Here is a 27,813-nt window from a genome sequence, read left to right on the forward strand (position 1 = left end):
AGGAACATATCATAAGGCATATGCCTGGGTTATTCCAAGAGAGCTCAGTATTTGCCGTATAGTTCAAAACAACCTGCCAGCTTCACTAGTTGAGACTGATCTCAGCATAAGACTACTGGCAGTGATAAATATGTTTATTTTTACCTTGATAAAGAAGAGTCAATGTGCTTGCACAAAGCAATGTTCCCAAACAGGACAAACCATGTTCTGGTGGAATACCAGCTTCACATCTGGAAACATATAATAACACTGCTTATGTGAAATTAGGTTGAAATTGCATGAAACACCTCTTAGATCTTTACTAGTTTCAACACTACTGGAAATGCAGCAAGGGGATCAGATATTACATTTTTTCAGCTGAAACAAGGAAGTGCAGACATTGTAAATATTTTAGCAGAACACTTGTAACTTGTGAGTGTGTATGCCTTCAGGTATATAGCGTATGGCTCTTTTCAGTCTTAGCTAAGTCTTCCACAACTTTGAATTTCATGCAATAAAATTTAGTTTCCTTACAAACCAGGAGTTGCCGGCCGTAGGAAACTGTAGAAGAAGAAATGTGATCCTTATCTCCCATTTTACTTTCTACAGGTATCTTGTTGCCTAGCAAAGCTCTTGCATTTTTAAAGATAAATATTTATACACACAGTGTGGGAGGCTGACAGAAAATAGCAGGCTTTAATTCTTACCTCTGTGGAAAACAGCGTCCCTGAAAAACAGACCAATTTCAATGGATGAAGGTAACTTTTTAGAGTATAATGAGTATTCTAAAATGCCCAAAGTGTTTGTGTTATGTTGTAGTACAATTATTGGGAGTGAAAGGGTGGAGCCAAGCAAATTAACAGTGTGAGTTTGGAAAAGATATGGAGCAAATATGTTTAAACAGGTGGATAAGTATAGTTTTGAATACACCGAATAATTTTTGAAAAGCTTTTTGCTAACCTAGGAATATGTATGTTGGAATTCTCCTATCTAGTTTGGAAGTTTGTGCAAGTCTTCAGAAAAAATTGGGATGGTAACATAATTGAAATTCTCCTAAGTAAAGCCAATCCTTGATTTACGAGTATTTTGTGAATTTTTAGAAAAAACGGATTGAGTTTCCACCTCTCAAATCAAAAAGTCCATTGACAATTCTTTTAAAAAATTATTAATCTCCTAGTAGATTTTCTTTTTTTTTTTTTTAGAATATATATTATTCTAATTTTATCATACAGAATAGTGTGACACAGTACAATTCACATTAAATACCACCTGTACCCTTGAGATCTTTTTGATTTTACACAGCTCTTAGAAGATACTATCCTAAGTGTTCCACGACTAGTGACTTTGGGGACTTTGGGATTTTTTTTTTTTTTTTTTTTTGATGTACGTCCTCTGTGGCCGTATTTCAGGTCACTAAGCTATTTCAAGCCTTTAAAATTTAAAAACAGAATCTGCTGTAGTAATCCTTTCTTTCTCTCCCTTCCTTCCTTCCTTCCTTCCTTCCTTCCTTCCTTCCTTCCTTCCTTCCTTCCTTCCTTCCTTCCTTCCTTCCTTCCTTCCTTCCTTCCTTCCTTCCTTCCTTCCTCCCTCCCTCCCTCCCTCCCTCCCTCCCTCCCTTCCTTCCTTCCTTCCTTCCTTCCTTCCTTCCTTCCTTCCTTCCTTCCTTCCTTCCTTCCTTCCTTCCTTCCTTCCTTCCTTCCTTCCTTCCTTCCTTCCTTCCTTCCTTCCTTCCTTCCTTCCTTCCTTCCTTCCTTCCTTCCTTCCTTCCTTCCTTCCTTCCTTCCTTCCTTCCTTCCTTCCTTCCTTCCTTCCTTCCTTCCTTCCTTCCTTCCTTCCTTCCTTCCTTCCTTCCTTCCTTCCTTCCCTTTACTATAAATGAATATAAGGCCAGATTCTGGGAGTGCTTTTCAGGGGTGTGAAACTGAAGAATAAATGTATGGCTGTGCAAACCTATAATAACAGCAAGACTGCCTTGCCCCACCTTTAGAAAGGAGGCTGCTAAATACCTGAGTGAGGAAGGAGAAGGAAAATTTGTGTCTTTTTCTGTATAACCAGCAGTTCTGGTCCATAATGCACGAGGGAACAGTCAGTTTTGACATAGTATTAATGAATATATTTGGATCCTTCCTATCCATATTTTTTTTTCTCTTAAGTATGAAATCAAACATTCTCAAGCACTATGCTTAAGCCGCATGCTTCACTAAAGATTTAGAAATATTGACATGTCTGATTTAAAGATGAATAGCACTCTGTTTTTGAGGCATTGTGCTCTGTTTGAATTATCAGGCAATTAACTAATAAACACACAAAGTCTGAGAATGCTGAAACATTAATTATAACTGATCAGAATGAAATAGATAGGTCTGCAGATAAATTTACAATAGTTTATCAATTTCCAGGGAAAGCTAACACTAGATTCTCACCTTTGCTCCAGTAACTGCTGCTTATAGCTTGAAATATATTCCTTCACTTTGATTCCCAAGAGGAAAATACCCATAAATGTCCCATCAAATACCCATAAAATACCCATCAATAAAAACAAACAAAAAATGAAAAAAAATAAAAATAAAACCTGTTATCTGTGATGAAAGTTGTCATGGGAGATAAACTGTAGTATTAACTGCTGATGTTTTGTTCCAAATCCACAATTTATTCATTTTCCACCTCTATATCTTCTTTTCCTTATGACAATATATTTTATAGGATAATTAAAGGATTTTAGTTTTAAAAGGACAAGTCAGTTGACCTATTTGTGTGCCCTTTTCTCACACAATAAACTGAAAGCTAAGATTAACAAGTTCAACAGCACAGTTGATTGTCAACTCTGTTAGGCAATGCCATTGGGCAAGGCTGTTCCTTAAGGCAGTGTAACTTGAGAATGATAGGGAAAGAAATGTGGTTTGACTAGAGAAGGTAAGTAGAAAAGATGAGGGCTTTCTGCAAAACATTTTGCATAATGTATTTTTATCCAAATTAACCTGTGGAGTAGTTAGTGATAATACAAACAAATTACTACATGTAAAATACTGTCAGAAATTTATTGTTAAATTACTTTCAAGAGATGAGATGTGGTTATAAGAGATACCCTTCTTTGAAAATGAAAACCCAGTGACACATGAACCTGCAACAACACCAAGATGGAATTCATTACATAAAAAATGGCTTGCCTGTAACTGCACTATAACTCCTGGTATATTTGCTGTTACTTCAGGAATAAGTACCACAGAGCAAGCTGCTATTCGTTTGGTGCAATGTTCAGTTTGAAGTGAGGACCAGACTAGTGTGCAAGACCATCAATACAGAGGTAATAGGATAGTAGCCTAGTCAATCCAGAGCAGTCAGACAGAAGTCTTCAGACCAGAGACAAGGGTAGAGACCCTAAACACTCCCTTCCAGCCATCAAATTATGCTGAATTATGCAACTACATTCCTGCACATGACTAGTTGAAGTGCGATCATGATGAGCAATAGAAAGTTCTTTGTACTTGACAAGGAAAAACAATATGATCTTGATGTTCAGCACCCGCTTGTTCAGAGGATTTCAGGAGCCACCAAGACGCCTCTGCTGATTTTCATCTGCATCAAGTTTCACACCTTGTTTGAAACACCATGTTTTTCAAGCAAAAAGAGGAAAACAGATTGTCCATCTGTCCAAGTCAAAGGAACAGTGTTGCCTTCTCTCTATGTCTCTTCTTTTGAGCCATATTTAAAAGTGACCCTGAACATCCTCTCCCTGTCCTTCTCCAAGAAACTTCTTGATGTATTCATGAGGAAGCCTTGCATGTGCACCTATATTATGGATAATATTCAAAAGCAAATGTCCATCCCTGAAATGGATAGACCTCTAAAAGCTCTATACAATGTTATCAGAAAAATATGTCCTTTATAGATTTTGTGTATATATGTTATATATATCGTATGTATAGATATGTATATATATGTGTGTGTCTATATATACCTTCTTTGTCAAACCAGGAAACTTTTCTAATGATTACAAAAAAAGTAGGTAAAATTCGGGGGAGGCCCAGACTGAACTCTAGGTTAATTTAGCCCAACTACATCCCATAAATCAGAAACTTCAGCAAATTCCTGCCCTGGCTAGATTTGAGAAGGTGCTTTGGAAGCTAAAAATCCCTTTGAAATATTGGCATTTTGATGAAAATCAGTGTTTTGTGTTTTAACATACAATAAGTATAATATTTAGTAGTACCAACAGGAAACAGACACGTAAATACAAATGTATTGCTCATTTAGATCTTCAACAGTTTCCAGACCTGTAAAATACTTGCATTAATTACAATTTGAATGAATTGTAAATTTGATAATTTTCAAAACCTGTAATATCTCCATAAGGTGCTGGTCTTAAGTGTCTGTGAAAGTACCCTGATGTCAAAGAAAGTCCATCTGACTTTCTTAATGTAAGATGGTTTTGGCTGTTTTCCTGTAGTTTAGATTGGGATTTCGGATTATTATTGACATTAAAATAATGTATATGTGTATATATATGTATAAAATAAAATTTTAACATGCAGTATCCTAGGTGCAGGGAGCCTCTGGAGGGGCAATCAGTAAGATAACTCTCAGTCACTAATGCCTCATAATTTCTGCAGTGCTGTTTTTTTTATCTGTAAAGTATTGAATTAATTCCATGGCTTATAAGACCATATGTAAAACATTCTAAACTCCAGGCTAAACAGTAGGGGCAATATATTAAAAAGCAGCCCAAGAATATGAACACTGTGCCTGAGATTGCAACAATGATTTTTTCTTTTTGTTGACTTTGCAGATGGTAATTATACTCTGTCAGAATCAAATGACTGATTTAAGTCTAAGTGGAGATTTTCTTTTAAAAAAATGATTGAAATAATATAGAGTTGCTATGCTCATTCTAATATGTGATGTGTAGGACAGCATGATGATCTCTCTGATATATTCCTAGATGCCTTGATATTTGTACTACATGCATGTTATATAAATGTACTGTATGCATATTAAATGAACACATTATCTTTAAAGGAAAACAAAACAAGAACAAAAACAAAAAACAAAACGGAAAAAAAAACCTCCAGTAACAACTTGAATAAGAATTTTTTTTTTTTCAGAATATGCAGGTTTGTGAGGTTGTTTTTCTGTTTCTTTTTTGTTGTTGTTGTTGTGGCTTTTTTTAGCATTTGTTCAGAACAATATTTCACTGCTGAAGAAAATATCCCCCTATCATCACGATCCTGGATCAGGAAGAAGAGGAATTCTGTTTCTCCTGTTGCTAAAAGCCAAAATAAAACAGGTGATGTTAACTGTCATTTGGAAACACTGACACTCACCAAATGGTTAGAAATTATCAAAAGAATATGTTTCCATTATAATAGAGATTTGTTTTTTTGTTTTTACTAGCATGTTTAATTGCAGATCTGGTGTATTTACTATAATCGCAAGTACAGCACACGTGCCGGAGAGACATCTGTTGGAAACGTCTGGCAGGCCACACAGATGGGATTGTGGGTTTGGGGTCTCTCATCCCATGCTGAAGATGTGTGACTGAGCACATTTATGATTTTCTGAATCTCGTCTAGCTAATCTATTCTTCCCGGTTATAAGCTGAGGGGTCCTCGCTCAACCACTTTCTCTTCATATGTCAATTTGCGTGGGATAGGGAAGCAGAAATTAGCATTTGGAAGAGCAGAACACAGCTTTGTCATACTAATTGCTAGTTTCAGATATGACCCTGGGGCTACACAGACTGACATCTGGCATTTGTGATAGACCAGGCATCCTTGAGGTGGAAAGACTAATGAGGTAACATATTGTTGTCTCCCTACTCAGCGTGTTAGCTTGTTCTGCAGCAGCTCTGGGTTGGTTGAGTGCCCCATCACAGTCCGTGTGCCCTATGGGCTCACCATTACATGTTATCAGTCACCCTGCTGCTCTGGTGGGAAGTTACGGTGCTGGATGGAACAGGAGATTTTGCAGTGACTAAGCCTGGATACCCACGTGCTCTAATTGCTGCAATGTAGGTGGGTCCTGAGGTAGTATTGAAGAAAAACATGAACATACCTGGCATCTGTGTGAACATTGGTAATAACTTCCCCTGCCTTTCAGCGATTCAGTGATTTCAGAAGTGACTGATCTGTTAGGGATGAAATTAGGTTAAGGAGGAAGATACTGCATTTCTGTTGAAGAGTCATGCTACAGTGTTGAAAACAGGTAATGAGAAATTTCCATGGGACTTCTTTTCTTTTTCTCCATGAGATCAAACCCAAATACACATTATTAGGGAAACAGCAACTCTTACGTGCATTGCTTCATCTCTTCCAAAGGTGGAAGAGGGAAGCAAAGGTTTTCTATAGGTCTGAAGCTGAGACCCTATCTTTCAGAACTGACCATTTCAAAATATGATCCTCTTTGCTTTATGGTTAGTGCATTTCAGAACTGAAGTGATAACCACAAATTTAACAAAGCAACTGCATAAAAATGTGAGAGATTAGATGCTAGGAGGGAGCTGAGTTAATTCAACTCCTGTTGAATTCAATGAAGATTGAATTTATTCAGGATATTTACTGCTAAACTTGAAATTATTTATGATATGTAAGTAAAAAGCTCTCGTGATCCAAAATCAGGCACAAAAGAAGATTTTTTTTTTTGCTACTATTTTACTTGTGAGTTTTTCTCCATTGAGATACCATTGCATTCTGTTGCTGGAGCTATGAGTCTTGCTATTCTGATTCCTTCTGGTAGCTGATCTACAATGAAATAAGGAAGAAAAAATGTGAAAGTAGAAAGTAGTAGAATCTTCTGCCAAATATTTTACTGGAAGCTTTCCAAGGAGCATGTTACCTTATTAAAATCAAAAATGTCAAAAAAATATTATGGGGATAGTGGGACATTATAGACAGAAGAGTCTTCAATATGGACCTAGAGTGGAAATTCAGGTTGGCACCAGAGAGATATTGACTGCAAAATATGTGGTACTCAAAGAGTTAAGGCAAGCACTTATGTTGCTCCGCTGAAGATAAGGAAGTTGAATCGCAAGTTATTCTTCTGTGGATTAGCACGCACTTAGGACAGCACAGGCTTGTGGCACTCCTTTTTGCACTGCAGAAAATTGAGGAGTTTAAAAGTTTCCATGCCGTGCTGCTCAGGCAGTCTGTATGGGCCCTTAGCCAGTTTCCTTAGCGCCTGCGGCACAGACCTGTCTGTGAGTTTGTATGAAGCACAGTTCAATAATGCAAGACATCAACTGGCCTGAGGCATGTTCTCCTGGCTGTTCCTCAGACGTTTACTGTGGGAGGCCATGCCAGATGATGTGCAGCTTGCCATTGCTTGTGATCATTAAAAATACAAAAAGATAAACATCATTTGCAAGCACATGAGGCCCACCTGGGTGCATTTTGCCTGGAATTACAACTACTCATGCCTCAAGGAAACTGCGCGCTTTCCTATCTTTGTACACACTATCCTAACCCATGTGTGTATGCTTTTATTAACAAAGCCTCTTTCCGTGGTAAAGTCGGCATGCAGCACTTCTGGGCATGTGACTTCCATTCCACAGGGCCTAAACCCCACTGTGAAATCCCCACAGCCATTAAGATCCTCTGGGAAATACCATTTTGAGCAGATTGCTTTGCAGGTTTTTATATTAGAAGTGGTAGCCTCTAAAGGAGGAGAGCCTTTTTTTCTTAATCCATTTCTACAAACTCATTGGTAAACCTGCTGGTGAATGTAAAGACTGCAGTCCCGTCCACTTCTAGTCTTCAAGTCTTTAAAGACAGAGCACGTTTCAACAAACAGTGGAAATTGCTTGGAGAATGAGAGTTTTTGCACAGACTACTTTTTCCTGGTTAGAACTTTCTGATAAATGAAACAGATGAAAATGCAAAAAAACACTCAGAAGTATTTCAGTTAGTTGGTAATGATGATGATTTTTATTTCTCAAAAATAACTGTTTTATCTTTAAGATTATGCTAATATGGACAAATAAAATCATATTAATCATTCCATCTTGACTTTTTGATCAAGCTATATTGAATTCTTTCTAAGGAAAGAAAAGAAAAATAGAACTTGATAAAATAACCAGATTTAATAGAAATTAGCCTTTTCTGGAAATATGTTATTTTCCTTACAGAGCCATTTGTCTTCCCTCCAATCATAACTGCAAATCATCAGATCAATCTGAGCAAATAACTTTCTATTTATGCTACACTGCTGTAGGATACTGATTGGGCTGATAACATTCGCATTAAAGTCAGCGAAAGTTTGACATCACTTCCAGTGTCAGGAAAAACTGAGCTATTCGACTGGCTTTGCAGACTGCAAAATCAAGACTTTTGCCATCTCACAAAATCAATTGGTTGCCAGAAAAGGCAAAATACTCCCTCTCCAAAATACAGATCATTGCTGTGTTTAAAATCTTGGTCTTGCAATAAAAGAAAATAAATGTGATGTGCACATGCATGACAAATTTTGTAGCAAAAAAATGTAGCTCTAATGCTTGAAATTCTGCATGAAAAGACGATATTCCTTTAGTTTCTATCACAAACAAGGTCATCTAACTTGTCATGAAGTTATCTTTTCCTTCTGATGGAATATTTAAGTAGAATAGAAGAGTTTATACCTGTAAATAGAAGAGTTTATACCTTTTAAGTAAATTACTACTAAGGAGTCAAAACATAAGAAATATTTCATGTTTGCTAGAAAAAACAAGTGAGAGACCATTTGCCTTGTCTCTGAGATCCTCTGAAAAATTCTTTTTATATAACAACAAACAAATGGCACATCTGTTTCTTCTTTTCTCTTCTCTGCTTTCAAGAGGGATTTGTTATGAGGAAGAAGGAAATTGATAATGCAATGCAGAATTTTTTTTCTGTTTTACTTTGTTTAGATCACTTAAAAATGCACATTCAAATATGCAAATATTTTTCCCTCGCCAGGAAAACATTTCTTTAAATGGTGATGATGATGATAAAATAGTGATATGGTAATATAATCCTTTTCTATATTGGCATACTTTGGTGACTTGATTTTTTAAATAATAACTTCCCTGGCACCAAGAAAGGAAAAATAAAAGCTATGAGACTTTGGAATTTCATCTCCAGAAATGATGATCCTCTTTCAGCTGTTTACCTGTTTTAAGCATTACTATGCATTATAAGAAGAACTTGTATTCCTGTCCTTCATTTAAAATTGCGACTACCCTCTCCTACAAAAAGAAAATGACTTCCTTCTGTGGAGCAATTTTTGTTGCTGCAATACTAAGGATTGAAAAAGAAAAAAAAAGTATCTAAATGGAGAATCATGTGACATGATAAAGCTGCAAGACAGACCTCATGAAACAGCACAGAAGTACCATATGAAAGGGAAGCAGCCATTTTCAGTGGTAGCTACATCTGATGCATATTGTGAATTGTCAAACAGTTCTTTTCCCACTCAAAATATTAGTGGGGAATGGCTTAGCTCTAAAATGAGCATGCAAAGACTGAGTTCTCTTATTTTAAATTATGACTTTTAATTAAAAATTAAAAACAAATTCTATCCTTCTTAGGAATCAGATCTGAATATAAAATAAGGTTTCCTTTTAGATCAACCTGGTTCCTCGGCATCGCCTGCAGCCCAGATCCCTGACCTGTTGCAATTGGGGATGTAGTTGTTGTTGCTCCTTTTCCTTACTGTCATAACTGGTTGTGCACTGATAACTTGCGCATTGATAACTGATGAAAGACCTCCTCCCATTCCAGAGTTGGTGCTCAGATGCTCTCCTGCCTGTGTAAAACGGTAGAATGAAGCACAACAGGTTCAGGCACAGCCGGGCAGCGTCCCTGCGAGATGCATGGCAGCCCTGTCCCCAGGGCCGCACAGAAGACCGAAGTTTCATGGGAAATCAGTTTGGTTTCCTCCTTGCAGAGATGCAGGCTAGCACTCCTCCCTCATCCCTTTGCAAAAAGGGAACTAGAAAAGTAAATCGGTATGCGTAACTATGAACATATGCTCATACCTTTCTTAATCATCAGTTCTGTTTTGTTTTTATGAAACAGGAAAAGATAAGTAATCTTTTTTCTGACAATTAATATATTTACATGGTATTTATTTCTGTGAAGTCTGCACAAGCTGAATCTTTGCTTTTCAGCCTCAGAATTGCTAATGTGAGGAGCTTTCACTTTCCCCATCAAGCAGTGAGCAGTTCTATGTATGCAGAGGACAAGCACCAGTTAATACCCAGGAGGAAGGAGCCCCATATAGTGCTGCATGCTACATTTCCTTGAGGATATATAGAAAGTTTCTGCAATGACAGAGGAACTAGAGCTCTACATGAAAATCAAAACTTTCATCTAAAATTGTTACCTCCTGTTAAGTCGCAAAATACTCTTAGAAACAGAAACAATGCTATCGGGCACCTACATCTAAAAAGAAACAATACATTGAGATTTTCTGCTGGGAGTAAGGGTGAAATGAAAACTATCCTTTTAAATAGAAAACAAATCTATTCAAGTTGCACACCAAGGAATTAAGCTAAGTAAAGCTTCAAATTACTTCCAATATTTTACTGTTGATTATTATGTCTACTGTTACTAAATAGGTGAATCAAGTATTTTTTGGTTGTTCTTTAGAGGTATCCACTGTTAAACCACTAGTAAACTACTCTACAAGATTAAGCATGGTTATTTTTTTGCAGAAGCCCTTGATGGACTTCCCTACCTACAAAAGGAAGGTTGGAAGATAACCCACTGTCACTAGCACTGTATATTTTTGTAAATATACAGCTATTATTTAATATTTGTATGTGAAAAGCTGAGTCTCTTTGCAGGTAGCAAGGAAGGCACAGATCACTCCATGTGATCTTACAGTCTGAAAGCCGTGTGCCATATCCCGTCTTGAGCTGCGAGAGTACTTTCATTCAGACCTAATTCTGATCATGAGATAAACTTTCCTTTGAATTACTCACCTTAGATTGCAGGCTGGTTAGCCCAGCCATAAAGCAAAGCAGACTTTTATCTTCAAAACTGGTAGCAGCCTGATTGCAAGAATGAGAGCTTATCAAATCTGACTATGTTCAGTTCTCACCTTCTAAATTATTGTTGTTTAGGGTACAGAAGTGAAACTGATGATAGATCTTAATATTGTATAACGTAACCCTTTTTATTAAAAAGGAGTATGAAAAAGTCTTGTTTGCATTTTGATCACAGTTGGAATCAAATAGCTTTCTCTTTGCAGATGCAAAGCTCTTAATGGTAAATGCTGTACTCAGCTTGCTCTCACCTTTATTCTGACCTTAAAACTTATTTACAGGTATTCCACTAATGCTGCATCTTTCTCTTTCCTCAGTGTTTCTGCTGCTTCTTTCTTTCACTTGAGCACAGTACTAGTAAACAACACTGCATTTGCATTTAACCTTCATGAAACCGTCCTACTCAGATAACACTACAGCTTATGTAAGTCTGTGTTTCGGACAAAGCTCTTATGCTTCAACTTTTTTATTGCGTAGACAAGTTTAAATGATTTTTATACATATTTTTAAGTAAGAAACAATATTATGCTTCCAGATTCAGTAAGACTGAGATCTAATATCACCTACATTTTACATTGGAGGTATTCGTCCATTGTCTGCTTGGCAAGTGCTGCTGGGCAAACAGACTGAGGAGACATAAAAAATCTTCTAGACTGTGGTAATAGTGGAAGGGAAGGAGCAGTGAAAACAGTCTGACCCTTGTTATAGTTTGGATATTCTTATCGCTTTTATTACATAGAAACACTATACAGTTATAATGAGCTTTTTGTTGGCCCCAAATTACCAGACAAAGTAATCTCTAACAGAACACAGAAAAGGCTGCCCCCTTTTCATTATTGGTGGAAATTTGCCCTCATGATTTTCTAGAACTGAGAGCGTAATTAAGGAAAAAGAACAGCAGTGGCGGAAGAAGTTCACTGCTGACCTGAGTGTGTTGAGGGGAGGTAGTGAAATCTTGTAATCATGCCCCAAGTGACTGAAGTTTTCTCTCTAGGAATTCTGGCCTACAGTGATAGACTATGATCACATCTCAGAAGGCCCTCACTTCTACCATTAGCACAATAAGAAGAAAAAGCAGAGATTACAGAAAAGAGAGGCGGGGGGGGGGGGGGGGGGGGGGGAAGTAAATATTTACTACGATAAAACATTAAAAAGCAAATTAGGAGCCTGCTGATATTAGAGCCTGTTGTGCAGACCTGAGTTGAATCTGAGTTTAAGCCGCACTTTCTGTGTAGAGAGCTGCAGTCCTTAGAGGGTACAAGGAAGCCAGAGGTTTGCTGTAACATAGCAATCAGAGAAGTGTTTTGCAAGATAGGAAATATTTTTAGCATGCTCGGCTCTCATGTGCTGTAGTTTGGAGTGGTACAACTGCCCCAACAGATTCCATTCTGGAAAGGAAGGCATGCAGGCAAGTAAGATAATTCAGTTGCTTACGAGTTTGTTTCTGGGAAATGAAGCTAGAAGTACTTTAAAAAGCAGATTTCTAAAAAAACAAGAATATTGCCAGGTGCACACTGGCAGTCCTTTCTAGTCCAGAAGAAGATGAAGACCATTCATCCTTAGAAAGAACAATGTCTACCCAAGTAGATCCATGCAAAAACTGATGAAATGGCTTATTTATAGCAATAATATCCTTTTGCCAGACATAAGCAGTCTCCTACATTCTACACCTAAATGACTTCTGAGTTCTGGATGTGATCTGCTTGTGCTGTGTCCATGGATTTATTCAAGCAGGAAGAGTCCTGGTATTTTATTATCAATTATTACTTTTTTTTTTTTTCCTAGAAGCATGGGTGCAAACAGTTTTGCCTTCAATCTCCCAAGTCCCTGAAGATGCAGGAAGGTGTGTTGCTGAACCTAAATCACAGACCACCGTTCACTCATTTGTTCCTCTACCAGGCAGTGTTATTGATTATTCACATGAGATATCAGAACATCCTTCACATGTGATTAAAAGTGTTATGACTGAGGAGGGATCTAATCGGGGTAAGCAGACAATTTGTGCTTGGATGATCAGGATGATGCAATAGTTTGTTTTCCAGAAAAGAGCAGACTGGTACTCCTTGACCTCATTGTAGCAGATTATGCTGCAGAACTGCATAAACATTACAGTCTATAGCTTATTATCAGTGTTGAATAGTTTGGATATAAAGCTGAATATGGGAAAGTCCTTGCCATAATTTAACAAGAGTTGGGTAATAGATTTGGTCCTCCTGGCCAAGAGAAGCATATCAGCCTTATGCCCATTAAAACCAAAGCTCAGCCTTATGCCATTAAAACCAGACGTAAACTTGTATGTTCTGAATCTTAATTTCTGTACCAAAGTGTGTAACCTATCAGACTCTCTAAAAAAAACTACTGAAAATATAGTTGTAGTTACTGAGAAACAGCAATATGTCTCAGTCCATCTTTTCTGCTAGTCTGAAGCATATAGACTAGGCTAGCTAGGATTAAATGACTGGAGCCAGTAGTTAATAAAAGATCATGACATGGAAAAAACAAGATTCACCTCCCACCCCCTCCACTCCCCACGCCCACCCAGAAAACAACCAGCTTCAAGAGAAAAATATGGTTTATTTTAAGGGAGGAAAAGTCATACTCCCATGCTAGTTATATAATGCAAAGGGAGAGCTTTGATCAGGCTCGCAATTTGAAAGGTATTAAACTGACAGGGGCTGTGGTTTGAATATTTTTGTGAGCCAGTCTTCTGGCTCCACTTTCATACCGAAATGTGTGAAGTAAGTGCTTGTATTGGGTGGCTTGGTATAACTACATGCTATCATATTCTAATCGAGTAATTTATGGAATCAAGAGAATTCAAAAAATTGCAGTGTTTTTTCCCTGATTTCAGCACCTGCATTTTGTTAACAGATGGGCAGAGAGACTCTTGGCTGCACAGGCTTGGAATGAATACACACAAGTGGTCATTTCTGAATTCCCTGATTGGGTGGAATGAGGATAGAGATACAGAAAAAGGTATGATGATAAGAGCAGAAATTAAATATTGTTATTTTGTAGAACACTTGCTGCATTACCTACATGGGGAGGTTTTGTTTGTTTCTTTTGTTTGTTTGTCACTCTGAAGCTTTCCTGAAATTTCTCAGTAGGGTTTTTGGATTTGTACAAGTCCCCATTCTCAGTGATCAGTTCAATCTCTTCAACCATACCTGTCTTGTGGTTATTATGATAATTAATTGTGATACTCAGAATAATTTTCATATGATTCTGAAGGAAGTGGTGATAAGGCCAGCAAAAGAGAGCTGATCTGCCAAAATGTAATAACATATTTTTAATGAGCGAGAAACGCAATAGATCAAAATTCATAAAGGCAGTTGATACAATGACCTAAAATAAACTGGGTCTTGCAAAACCACTTGCAAAAGATAGTTGTGAGAGATGCTTTATAATTCCTAATTTTAAATTGCTATAAAAGACTTATGCATCCTCTAAGTTTTTTTATCTAAGTTTTTGCATGCAGTTTGAGTGGCAAAATTAAATGTAATTATTTGATGTAAGTAGTTGTGGGCAAGTAATCGCTCTATAACACATAAATTTACCATAATTTACCACAAGCCAAAACCGTCTTGGTAAAACTGTCCCTGTGAACATCAGTATCTCCTTTGTTATCAAATAGAAAGATTCAAACCTCTACTTGCTTTTGTCTTGAAAAAAAGAAGTACATCTGGAGTTTCTGTGTATTTTTTTCTCTATTTCAAGTTGTTAAAGGTATTTTTATTATTCAATAGACCACTCGAATACATCTGGATTTTGCTCTACTGACAACAACAAATTGACTGAGCTAGAGGAGTGCTGGAGGAAAGAAGAACCATATATTCCATACAAATTAGCTAAATTATATGTCACCAAGGTAAAAAAAAAAAAAAAAAGAAAGAAAAAAAAAGAAAGAAAAAAGAAAGAAAAAAGAAAGGCTGAGTGAATGAATTATGTACAAAAAATACATCAAATGAAGTGTCTTTTCTCATAGATATATAAGAAAATTGCGATTATACATCAAACATACAACATTATAATGTTATTTTGAATCCTATTCCATGTATTTTTACTCTCTTGTTCTTCTGGCCTCTTTTCTAAGCTTGAAACTGCTCTAATACTTCCTAATCAATTATACCTGTGCAAAGTTCACAGAAGTGAGCCAGATGATTTCACTGGTTTTAACAGGTAAGTAGAGATACAACTAAGGCGAGAAGAATCTTCCATTTTAATGGTTGATGATAACTGATGTCATATTTCCTATGACTTCCTATTTCCTCTGATGGCATATTTCCATGGGATTTCTCTCCAGGAGACGTGCCCATAACTGAGTGATTCTGAAGTCTTTTTGAGAAATAGCTATCCATCCCGGGATGTCTGTTTGTTTACTCCCAGCAGAGCTGTAAAAATCTACTGGAGGAGGGTGGAAATTATGGGAAATGGGAAGTTAAGTTAAGACTAAGATTTTTGTTTTGTTTTTCTTTTAATAATTTTCACCCTCTTGTAACATGTATGTTGAGTTGGTTTTTGCCCAAATTGATGGATCAAAGTAGTGCTTAAGGTGGCCCTTCTTCAAAAAAACGTAGAAATGATCTTTCTAACTTAGGTATGAACTACTGATTTTTTTCATTCTGATGCCCAAAAGACTCTTACAAAAACAGGCCAAGAAAAGCAAAACTCTGCTTCAGAACCAATTGTATCAGGATTTTGTAGCAGTTAATCTGTTAATCATTATTTTTTTTTCCTTCCTGCCCTGAGAGAATCTTCAATGCAGAAGTTATGGCTTTGGGACTTTCACTAGTATTAAACTGCAAAGTTATGTTTTATAAAATAAGTGTTTATATCTCTGGGTAAAGCTTTAAAACAGATCCTTTTGGGCTCAAAATAAGCAGATGAAAAAAATATTACCCATGGTGTAAGAAGAAAATACTACCTATATTGTAAGAACCTCTGAGAATCTGCCTAGCTGAGAAAGCAGAGCTCCATGAAAGTAATACTGGGGTGAAATTCAAGTAATGCTGTTTGGAGTAATTTGGACAAATATCTGGGAAATGTGCCACTATAATGGCCAGAATCATTCCAGATCAGTTGTTAGTCTTTTTTGATTTGCAGGATTTGAATTCATTTAAAAAAATAAATAAATAAAATGAAGCCAGAGCCTCTTGCATCTCAAGAGAGCCAGCTGTTATATGAATGCTAATATCCAGCTTTGTCTTGGTGTATATGAAGCAAAAGCCATGACATCTGCCAGAAACTCTTCTTGGCTCTGGATTTTGGGTCTTTGAAAATGGCATTATTGTGGTGCCTCTACAAAAAAAAAAAGCTGTAGAGCAGACACCCTAAAGGTGATAGAAGTAATGTTATAAATCAGTCTGTGAGGATGCTGATCTTCTCTTTCCCTCCTATCTTTTTGTAATGCCTTTGATTTTCATATTCAGAAATTAAGTAGATATATTTCTTTTAGTTCCATCAATATAGTAGGCCATGCTGTCCTCAGCATTTTTTTTCTTTCCAAGGATCACTGTCATCAAAACTGAAACAAACAGGGCTTTTGTGTTTTGGGGACCAGTAGAAATTTAACATTTTTTTTCTGAAATAAAGTCATTTTACTGTATGCTTTTCCTTTAGAAAGTTCCTTATGGTGATGACTGCTTGTTGCGATGGTGTTTTAGCATCAGTCCTGCTTACTTGATCTTTGTGTATTTACTGATGCTCTCTAATGTAACTGACGAGTGCAGTGGTGTGATGTTCAGCAGTGTGTTTAACATTACATTTAACTTAATTTTAGTCATATGGAGGGGGATTGGATTAGATGACCTCTAGAGGTCCCTTCCAACCTTAAGCATTCTATGATTCTATGATTTCCATAGGGAATTTTTTCATGCGAATTTATTTTTCTGTCTTATTGCTTCTTCTTGATATTTGGAAGACTGTTTTTAAATTTTGAACATTAGCATAGAAATAAAAGCATTAAAATATAAATAGATAATTTAGTTAAGATCAGAAACAAGATTGCTAATTTGCTTGTTCCTGGTATTTTGTTGTGTATCCCTTGTAACTGATACAAAAACTCTCAGTTTGGATATGGAAAAAACTCTCAGTTCTTACCAGTAACTGACTCAAATTTGTATTTGCTGCTTGACCATGAAAGTAGCCTATATTTCTTTAAAACTACTTTTCTTTTTTTTTTTTTTTTGGTTCATTCTCTGGCCTCATTTATTTTATTTTATATCATGCAATATATAGAGATATATTCTTGTCATAATGGTCTGAATTTGCAACCTTACAATTTAAATGTTTTCTTGTTCTTTTATTATTCAATAAAAAAAATTCTATGGTGCCTTCTGCAGTAGAGGGTGCAGACTCCTGAGCTATCAGTAGAGCAAGTTCAAATATCTTAAGCAATCTAGGTAAGGCAGATCACAGTTCTATGCATGATAAAAATGATAAACCTGTCTGAATCTTTTCAATCACCTCCTCCAATAGCAGGCTTTTGATTTCTGTTAACATTCTCATTGTGTCTCTTTAAAAATCCTCTACTTTTGCCATATTATTTCCATTGAGGGGTAAATAGAACAGTATATATAAATTTGCTTTTTCTACTACTAACATATATTTGAGCAGTAGCAGTGTCATATTGTAGAGATTTTTCACTCCCAAATTAATGACTTGCAAATACCTGCAAAGATTTAATTTATCGTTGTACAGCAATGTTACCAACCACGGCTGTTTTAAAATCATGCAAAAGCCTCCACAAAAATCTCATGTGTTTTCTCTGCCAATGTAATTTTGTCTCAGCTGCTCACTGTTAGCTGAATCTGCTTCATATTAAGCATAAGACTTGAAACGAAGTAAGTCTTGCAATGACCTGCACATAAGCCTGTTCATTATTGCTGTACTTTTCCTCCATAGAGTCTGCTACTCTGATTTGAAGTGCAACAAGTATCAGTTTTGTGCAATTTGACATTGCACCTAACAGATGAGGAAGTCAAAAGAAAACAGGCCTGCAGGAACTGTGATGGAAGACAGTGGAATTTTCCTTTTGTGACTGTTTTGAAGGGGATTAGGAACAAAATGAATAAACCTCGATCACTAAGATTCTGATGCAATTCTAAGCTTTAATGACTCATTTTAAGAGAGGGAGAAAAAAAAAGTCACCTTATCAGTCCTTTCTGTGTACATATGCTTTTTATTGGCTATGAAAAATGCTTGTGGTGAACTTCTAAGTCAATTTTGCATTTTTTCAGATTATTTATAACAGCATGAAAAATAAAAATAAATATGGATTCTGTAGTAAGCAGTTGCATTATTTATTATCTATTAAATTCTGTCTTCTACTCTGTCCTCTACCCTTTAACGCTTTGCCCCAATAATAAGCCTCTCTTTCCCAAGAGCTTTAGAGTGATTCGAATGGTTATGTCTTCTGTACTCAGATCAGATTACTGCTGTTATAAGCAAGATGTAGAGGTACATACAATCTTATAATTAGAAATCTGGATCAGGCCAATAAATATGCAAATTCCTATTCAGTTATATAGAAGAATATTTAATTGTTGAGATCTGGAGTTTTGGCCTGCCTTCTTCATTGGCTATTTATTTGTTTTTAGGATCAAATGTTTTACTATACTGTTATTTGCCATTAACATTTTGAGAAATTTACATTGTAATCATTTTTTGGTGGTGCATTATAATTGAAGTTAGTTGCTAGTGCTCTGAGTTGATCGATTTCTTTTATCTTCTTCAGATTGTAGAAGATATGCAGCAAATGAAAACCAAATACATGAAAATAATCAAAGAATTAGACAACATAAGGAAAGAAAATCAGGTAATTCCACTGAAGCATTAGGATCATTCTCAAATTATACCATTAGTCAAAACAGCTCTAAAGGATAAAATCCACTTCATTTATGCAACTACCCCTTCAAAATCTCCAAAAAATATTATCAATATATCTTTAAGTATATTTGACTTTGTAGCTTCATGAAATCTCGTCTTATGTTTTGACATTATTTCCTTGCATCATTCCCAAATATTTTCCAAAATTCATTGTCATTAAACTTTCTTTTTAAATGTCATGTTCACCTGAACACTGACACCAGGGCTAAAATATTCACATTAATCAAAGGTTGTGCCTCTTAGAAACAATCTTATTGTAAAAGGCAACTCCCAGATATACCACCTCATTGCTGAAGTGGTGACCACTAGAAAGTCGTAGGCTTTTTTTTTTCACTTTCATTTCATTTTTAATTCTCTGTCTTGTATGTGGAATCCATTACTCTTCCATCTGGAGTGAATAAATACACTATTTGGTTAATTTGGCTTTCAGTGTGAGGTTAATGTGAGGTTAATGAAGTTAATGAACCTAATGAAGATGATGAAGAAAACATGTCTAAAGCCTAATACTATATGGAATAACAGGTTATTTCTCAAATACCAATAAGATGGCTGCCTCCAGCCTGAAACAGCAGGCTGGCTGACACACAAAGTGACATCCACACGGTTTCCTGCTGTCAGCATGCCCCAACAGATTTACACACCTTAGTCACCCAACATTTTGCTGACATATTCTCTTACAAAGCAGCAGAATCCTCTTGTCAATAAGCCCTACCAAGGTTACAGTAAGGATCTTCGTGGGTCAGCCTGCGACTATCACCCCATGCTGGCACATTTTCTCAAAGGAAGTGAAAGGGATCATTTCTGCACACCTTTAATCAGTAATTCTCCCAAAATCAGAAGTTGCCTACATCTTCCTTGGCCCACTTTTCCTTAAGTCCCTGCCTCTTGGTGCTTATTCACCATGGAATTTTTCTCTTTTAATCCAGAATAAGGCAGGTAGTAAGTTCCTGTAGATGTAGATTTCCATACAAATAAACTTGATTCTATCCAAAGGGCACACACAGGAGAGAGATACAGAAAGTTTTTGGGAGCTGCCAGGGGGAGTGAATGAAAAAAAAATAACTCTAGGTGGAGAGAGTTCATTGAATGTAGCGTACAATTACTTTTATTCTTGGGTGAGGAACAGGATTTCATTGAATTTTCAAATTATTACACCTGTACAAAGGTTGCAATACCTATGTAAATCTGATTCCATACTTCACTAGTAAATTAACATTCACACAGTCACACCTTAAATTTTCACATGTCTCTGTAGATTAATAGGGATATAGATAGAGCTAAACAAAGGGGAAAGCAAAGTGGAAGAACAGAAAAAACAGACACATGGGCAATCAGAGAAAAATGGCTGCAGGACAAGAACACAAACCCAGGGATTTTTCACTGAATTGCTTGTATTATGGCTGATGTGTTAGTAATTAGAATATCTGAAATCAGAATCACTCCTAGAAGCACTGAAATTATTCACTTTTAAAAAATTTCTTATCTGTTTGTAAGTCTAATAAATTTTATTGTCTTACTTCAATGGAGCCTGCTACACAGAGCTGTGTTCTGTGCTGCTTGTATCTTATCTTGCTATGCTTTGCTTTTCTGAGCAGAACTTTATTTCTAAAGCTACTTTTGCTATGTTGCTTAGACTGAATTTACTCTGCTGTGCTCCCAGAAAGTACTTGGTCTTTATTTTCTTCGTAAAATGAGAGAGAAAATACTTGTCAAAAATTCTTGCTCAAAGTCTGCAGCCTGGAAGACACAAACCTTCTCTTCTAATGTGATTAACAGGGAAAGCTTGCAAAAGTAAGGAAAACAAGTGCTAGTGGAAATTACTCTTTTTATCTTTCTTTCCTCTTTTGATCTACTTTTCTCCACAATCTTTTGTAATACAGGAACAGGCTATAACTGCCATGAAGAAACATTACGGTGATAAAATGAGGAGTCTGAAAGACCAGTTAGAAGCTTACCAAAAGCTAGTGAGCAAGAGGAGCATGTACTGTCATGATATTATTAAGGTACCTAAGAGGTAGTGCTTTACAGGGGAAAATGAATCATGGGCACTTCCAGAGGTTGCAGAAGCCGCCTATGTAAGTCATCTTTTCTTCCTTGGGAAGCATAGTTGAATGACGACAATAAATTTGTGAAATTACTACATAACCACATGGATGTTTTTTAGGGGGATGGTTTTCCTTCTTCAAGAGATGAATAATATCTTAAAATATTTTCAGACACTCTTCACAGCTTAGGTTTCTCTGGTATTCGAAGGAGAAATCAGTGTAGGGTTCTGTCTTGCTCTCTATACTCTCACACTTGAAAATAGCTTATTATTATTATTATTATTATTTTATTTAAAAATATGTGAAGAGATTTACTGAATATTTAAGATTTCTAATGCTTGCTTGTGGTGAAAATGTTTATCCCATTGCACCTACTTTTCTATGGAGAAAAAAGTCTTTTTGCATATTCAAGCCTTTAATTGCTTGGAATAAAAACACTATCCATTTATTTGCTTTAAGACAGTCAATTGTTTTCTGTGCCAGATGCTCAGGTCTGGTCTATCCAAAATGTATGGCACTGAAAAAATATAATGGCCTTTTCTTTTTATATTTTTTCTTTTTTCAAAATGGAGACCTGGCACTGAATTTCTGATCCTTTCACCATGTTCTACCACTTTCAGAGTCTGAGGGAAAGAAACAAAGAATTGAGCCAAGAAAAAGAACAGCTTCTTCGCCAAATAAATCATCAAGCAGAGAAATGGGAAGAAGAAAAGGTACATAAAGCTGGTTTGCTTCTCTTTTTGAAGGAAAGCAGCATTATTACTTCCATTTCTGATTGATGCAGTTCCCAAGAACCAGGGCAACCTGGGAACTGCATTATTTGCCTTTAAATATGCATTTCTAAACCAGCTAGGACTAAATTGCCCATGCTTCTGTGGTCCTTTTCTTCTAATTTCAGAACATTCAAAGCATTTCTTAAGACTGATTAAGATTTTTAAACAGCAGTGAAAATACTGCACCTTTTTTTACACTATTTTTTTTTCTGCTAAAAATCATGAGTGAATTTTTTCTTCTCATTTCACATTTCCTTTTCTTTAAATGGCTTAAAAATTGCATTAAACTATACTGTTCATTTTAGATTCAATGGCTTATTTTAGAAATGAGCAAAAAATTCACCTAATCTGAACTATTACAACATTGCAATGCAAACAATTAACCTAGCTAGTCTTTCATGGTGACTGCTAGGAAAGAGACATATGCCTAAAATTCCTCAGGGCTTGCTACTTTTTTTTTTTTTTTTCAACAATTCAGTTTTAAATATTCACAGAATCTCAGAGTGGTTGTTGTGGGAAGAACTACTGGAGATCATCTTGCTGAACCCATCTGCACATTGCCCAAGACTGGGTCCAGATGTGTTTTGAATCCCCATGGAAGGAGACCCACGAACCCAGTCAAGAAGTCTCTCCTCATTTTCAAGCTTTATTTACTAAACACACCAAAAGTGCCAAAAGAAAGCAGCAAGTGTTAAAAATGAGTTCATGCAGTAGTGGGCTAAAAACACGAACATTTCCATCTTCCCCGTCATTTTCGCTAAGTTGTGCTACAGCTGCATTTTCAGCCCATTTAATAATTCTTAAACTTTATTTTCTGTTGAGACATTATCAGATGTTCCTCTTTATGATAGAATTGAAGGAACTGGGTAGCAGGAGAGGAGACAAGGAAAGGAGAAGGGGAAGGGAATAAAGATATTTATGTCAAATTGAATGATACATTTTTATATAACAAAAGATTCTAACAATTCTGTTACATTTTCTTATATATGAATATAAAAACATTGTTATATTAAAAAGATAGAGGAGGGTATAATTGACCTGAATAGATTCAGATCCCTGGCTTGCATCCTAGAGGCAGTTAATTCATTTACAGAGATCCAGGGTCTTTTTTCGCTACATTAATATAACCAAACAGTTTAAAAGAGTAAACCTTCATTTTTACATCAATGAGCAGAACAACAAGGCTATGTTTTATTCAACAATTACATAATGCGCAACAGTGCGTAAGGTTCAAAAAGCATTATATTTTTAAAGAATAGATTGCTAAGATTATTACCAATAATTCTTTACTGGCTGGATGACAGAACTCAAAGGGTTGTGATCAGCGATGCAGGGTCTAGTTGGAGGCCTGTAGGTAGCGGGGTCCCCCAGGAGTCAGTCCTTGGTCCAGTCCTGTTCAATTTATTCATCAATGACCTGGATGAAGGCACGGAGTGCTCCCTCAGCAAGTTTGCTGATGATACAAAACTGGGAGGAGTAGCCGATACCCCAGAGGGCTGCGCTGCCATCCAGAGGGACCTGGACAGACTGGACAACTGGGCGGTGAAAAACCTCATGAAATTCAACAAGGCCAAGTGCAGGGCTCTGCACCTGGGGAGGAATAACCCCAGACACCAGTATGGGCTGAGGACCAACCTTCTGGAGGGCAGCTCTGCAGAGGAAGACCTGGTGTCGTGGTGGACGACAAGTTGACCATGAGGCAGCAGTGTGCCCTCGTGGCCAAGAAGGCAAATGGGATCCTGGGCTGCATTAAGAAGAGCGTCTCCAGCAGGTCGAGGGAGGTGATCCTGCCCCTCTACTCAGCCCTGGTGAGGCCACATCTGGAGTATTGTGTCCAGTTCTGAGCTCCACAGTACAAGAGGGATGTGGAGCTGCTGGAGAGAGTCCAGTGCAGGGCCACAAGGACGATCAGGGGCCTGGAACATCTGCCCTATGAGGAGAGGCTGAGGGAGCTGGGCCTGTTCAGTCTGGAGAAGAGAAGGCTGAGAGGGGATCTGATCAGTGTCTATAAGTACCTCAAGGGTACTTATAGGAGGAGGAGGATGGTGCTGGCCTCTTTTCCCTGGGGGCAACCCACAGAGCTAGAGGTAATGGCCACAAACTGACGCATCAAAAGTTCCACATGAACTTAAGGAAAAAAAATTTAACAGTGATGGTGACACTGGAACAGGTTGCCCAGAGAGGTTGTGGGGTCTCCTTCTCTGGAGATCTTCCAAACCCGCTTGGACGCAGTCCTGTGCCACGTGCTCTAGGTGACCCTGTGTGTGCAGGGGGGTTGGACTAGATGATCTCTAGAGGTCCCTTCCAACCTTAAGCATTCTATGATTCTATGATTCTACTGATAGGCCTGACACACTCTCGGTGTTGTACCCAAATGTATCTTCAAGTTATTTAAATTATTCCAAATCACAACAGTGACCTATTTTATCTTTAACATGAAATCATTGGTCTGTTCACTGCAAAGTTCAATTCAGTGCCAGATCTGGCTGTATATGTAAACTGAAAAAGCACAACCTTCTAAATACTCCAGGGTGTATTCCTGTATAAATTCACCTGTTGAAATTTACCTCTTAAATAACTTAAACAACTTGAGTTCTGTTTATACACTTGTACCTCTAAAATTCTTTTTTTTTTTAATTGTGTATACTCAAAAGTTTTGGTTAATTTGTTCTGCCAGATGATCGTTTGTCCTGAATTGCTTTCTCCTTAAATTCTGAGGTGCATTTTATTTCACAAATCTGTGAAATGGATGTCTTCTCAGGTAGGAAAAAAACAAAGAAAGAAATGTGCTAATTTATTATGAATAGAATTTAAGAGGATGGGCTGCTCTTTGGCTATTTTTTTTTTCTGCTTGCTCATTGTTTTGTTTTCAATTTCTTTACTGTGGGGATGACAGAGGACTGCAATCTGGAACAGACTACCCAGAGAGGTTATGGCATTTCCTTCCTTGGAGTTTCAAAAAATTTGTTGTAATTTTCTCTGCAAATCTTCAACATTACTTTAGAGAATTGATTGTCATTGCACTATTTGGGGGCATTGGATTGAGTGACATCTTAGCTAACAACTGAAAAAGGACTCGGAGACAGTTTCTCTTTTGCATTTATGAAAATGAATGAAGATTTCCATAAGATTTCAAAGACTAGGACTCAGGAAACAGTATGTGTTTAATGGCGTAGCACCATCTTTTGATTGAATTCTGCATAGCAACAGTATTTAATGTTTCTTTTTATGATTTTTTCGACAATGTCTACCACAGTAAAGCTCAATTCCTGAAGGTATGGGCTCAAACCCCCCAGTTTTCACAAATTCTTTTACTTAATTGTTATGTAACATAGAAATGTAAAAACAAACAAACAAACAAACAAACAAAAAAACCTCTACGAAGAGTGACAAATGAACAGCATATTCTGTTCTAAGGCTTGTAGAAAGCCTTATTTCTTTTACAGAATATAATAGGCAGGATTTGGAGCACACAAGATTTCTTTTCAGTCTGACTTAGCATTCTGTGTCTAAACTCTTTTGTTGTCTTACTTCAGGAGTGGCTGCATGCAATTTTTTAATCTTTCTCTCTCTTTTTTTTTTTTCACTCTGATGATGTGGATAGATCTTATAGAAAATATAATCACAGCACGTCTTGGAAGAAGATCGAATAAAAAAAGTGAAGTCGGGTAGACTCTATTTTACTTCTTTTCTAATAGCAACCTATTATAGCATCACCAAAATTTGTCGCAATTTTAGGCACAATCTTTGCAATACTAAGTTGTTAATTATTGCAGGTATTCTCCTCTAGGTGCGATAATGAAAATTTTTAATTATGATATCCTGTTGCTTTCTTTTCTTGCCTTGCAGACTTGGATTCTAGAAAATTTGTCAAAAAATCTAGATCATCTTTACACCGAGCATGCATTGAGTGAGTTTGGTATTTCAGACAGAGACTGTCTTGGTCTTTCTTGTTTGTTTTTCTTAGGTTTTGGAGCACATCAGCTGCAGTCAATATATATATATATATTTTTTTTCATTACATCACTGTGTTTTAAGTTTAAGTGTTAGAAAAATGTTGTAGCCGGAGATAATGTCCGTCATGACTCCAAACTCCTTAGAGTATCTGGCATATTACATTCAACATTGGTTTTAAGTCAATTTATTTTAGCACCTGTAGCTTTCCCTTTAGAATTTTAAAAGAAGATAAAACGTGGTCCCTATGACATTCTTTGAGTTTCAATAAACAAATGCAATTATTGATTATTAGAAATTATAAATGTACAAATTTGACTGTAAATCAAATCAGAGAAAGTTTTGGTTAATTGCATATTCTAGCAATTACATATTAAAATTCTTAAGTTGTGCATACCTTCCTTTTTTTTTTCCCTCTATTGTTTTCAATTTAGCTTTGGGAGAGCTTCAAAACATTAGCCTGCATGTGGACAAAGTGCACGACCTTGTGAGTTTCCAGATAAAAGTTCTTCAGAAGAAATTGGAAAAGACAGAAAAAGAAAAAGGGGATATGTCAGTGGTTTCAGAATTAGAGGTAGAGCAGGTGAGTATAGAGGTGGAAATATAATTGTTTGTTCTTAGAAATATTCCAGATATTTCAAAGACAACCAGAATGACTCACACTAACAAAAAATAAAATAGACAAATGAACAGCCTAATTGTAAAGAATGTGTTTTTGCAAATATATACGTAGTTTGGGAATGGTAGTGATTAGTGATTAAAACACCACAGTAATGAATGTTATGTGAATACTATTATGCTATACTCAGAAATGTTGTCTGTGTAAAACTTAGCTAAAACTGTTATTCAGGAATATACTGTCTCTGACTATTTAATTTCTCTTCTTTCTCTCTTTCTTTCTTTCTTTCCTTCTTTCCTTCTTTCTTTCTTTCTTTCTTTCTTTCTTTCTTTCTTTCTTTCTTTCTTTCTTTCTTTCTTTCTTTCTTTCTTTCTTTCTTTCTTTCTTTCTTTCTTTCTTTCTTTCTTTCTTTCTTTCTTTCTTTCTTTCTTTCTTTCTTTCTTTCTTTCTTTCTTTCTTTCTTTCTTTCTTTCTTCCTTTCTTCCTTTCTTCCTTTCTTCCTTTCTTCCTTTCTTCCTTTCTTCCTTTCTTCCTTTCTTCCTTTCTTCCTTTCTTCCTTCCTTTCTTTCTTCCTTTCTTCCTTTCTTCCTTTCTTCCTTTCTTCCTTTTTTCCTTTTTTCTTCTTTTCCTATCAGCCTTCCTCTAACCAATGCTTTCCCTGCTTGTGCAGGGGGGATTGGACTAGATAATCTCCAAGGGTCTCTTCCAATCTCAGCCATTCTGTGATTCTGTGATTACATCTATTATTGTAATGCCAACAAACAGAAGTTTTTATTGTAGTTATTCCATTTAGAAGATAATTCTATAAACTTGTTTTTGTTTTCTTACTTTGTCTTCAGCTTAGAAATAGTACAATCTGTCATCCAGAAATTTATGGTCTTAATTTTTATACTACTTAGTAGCCTGACATCTTTAGCAGCCTTACATCTTTTCACTGAAATGATAGAAGTCTGATTTCTCAGTTTCGTTTCATAAATAGCAGACCATGTGTGAAAAGGTTAAAGACTATAGAGACAGCAACCACAAGTATTTTAGTTTGTTATTGCTGTACCTATTACTTTATGAAATTAAAAGATATTTCTTTGTGTTTTTAGTTTTAATTATTGTGGGTTTAATTAATTAATTAATTTTTTAGTTTGTAACTTTATATGGTTTTAGTATGGGTTTTTGCACTCTGCATTTTGCACAGCATTTTTCAAATTCCAATTCTCCCACTTATTTAGCAACATTGTCCTCGTGACAATTTTGGATAGTATAAAGTTTATTTCAAAAATCTTTTAAAAACCTCCTCCTCTGAATTACAAGCCTACATTCCAAGTAGGAATTTATGTTTTTCAACATTACTTCTGCTTTTCTCATTTTTGCTCTATCTTGCTCATTAAAACCTTGGAAATCTCATATGAAAGGAGCGAAACTCTGGCATACATATAAAATATATCGTTGTTATCTCCTAGGTAGCTGATGAAAAGGTGAAGCCTGAATGCTTGATGGAAAAAGAATATCTTTGTCAAGTGCAGGCCATGCTGCAAAAGGTACAAGAATCTTTGGATAAACGAGAGA

At 36.4% G+C, this 27,813-nt stretch overlaps 1 protein-coding gene across 1 annotated transcript; it reads left to right on the forward strand.

The window, feature by feature from the left end:
* Positions 1–727: 727 nt before the first annotated feature.
* LOC148590081 (uncharacterized) lies at positions 728–27,809 on the forward strand (the record flags this gene model as incomplete). The annotated part of the gene is made up of 11 exons (XM_088539497.1): positions 728–737; positions 5,159–5,263; positions 12,761–12,961; positions 13,847–13,951; positions 14,722–14,843; positions 18,711–18,791; positions 20,743–20,865; positions 21,528–21,620; positions 25,530–25,590; positions 26,069–26,217; positions 27,708–27,809. Coding segments are annotated over exons 1-11 (1,152 nt in total), but the record flags the coding sequence as incomplete, so codon positions are not given.
* Positions 27,810–27,813: the final 4 nt, after the last annotated feature.

The sequence above is a fragment of the Tinamus guttatus genome, unplaced genomic scaffold (genome assembly GCF_059628265.1).
Source record: "Tinamus guttatus ecotype Peru unplaced genomic scaffold, ASM5962826v1 Tinamus_guttatus_pri_ptg001762l, whole genome shotgun sequence".
Classification (NCBI taxonomy): Eukaryota; Metazoa; Chordata; class Aves; order Tinamiformes; family Tinamidae; genus Tinamus; species Tinamus guttatus.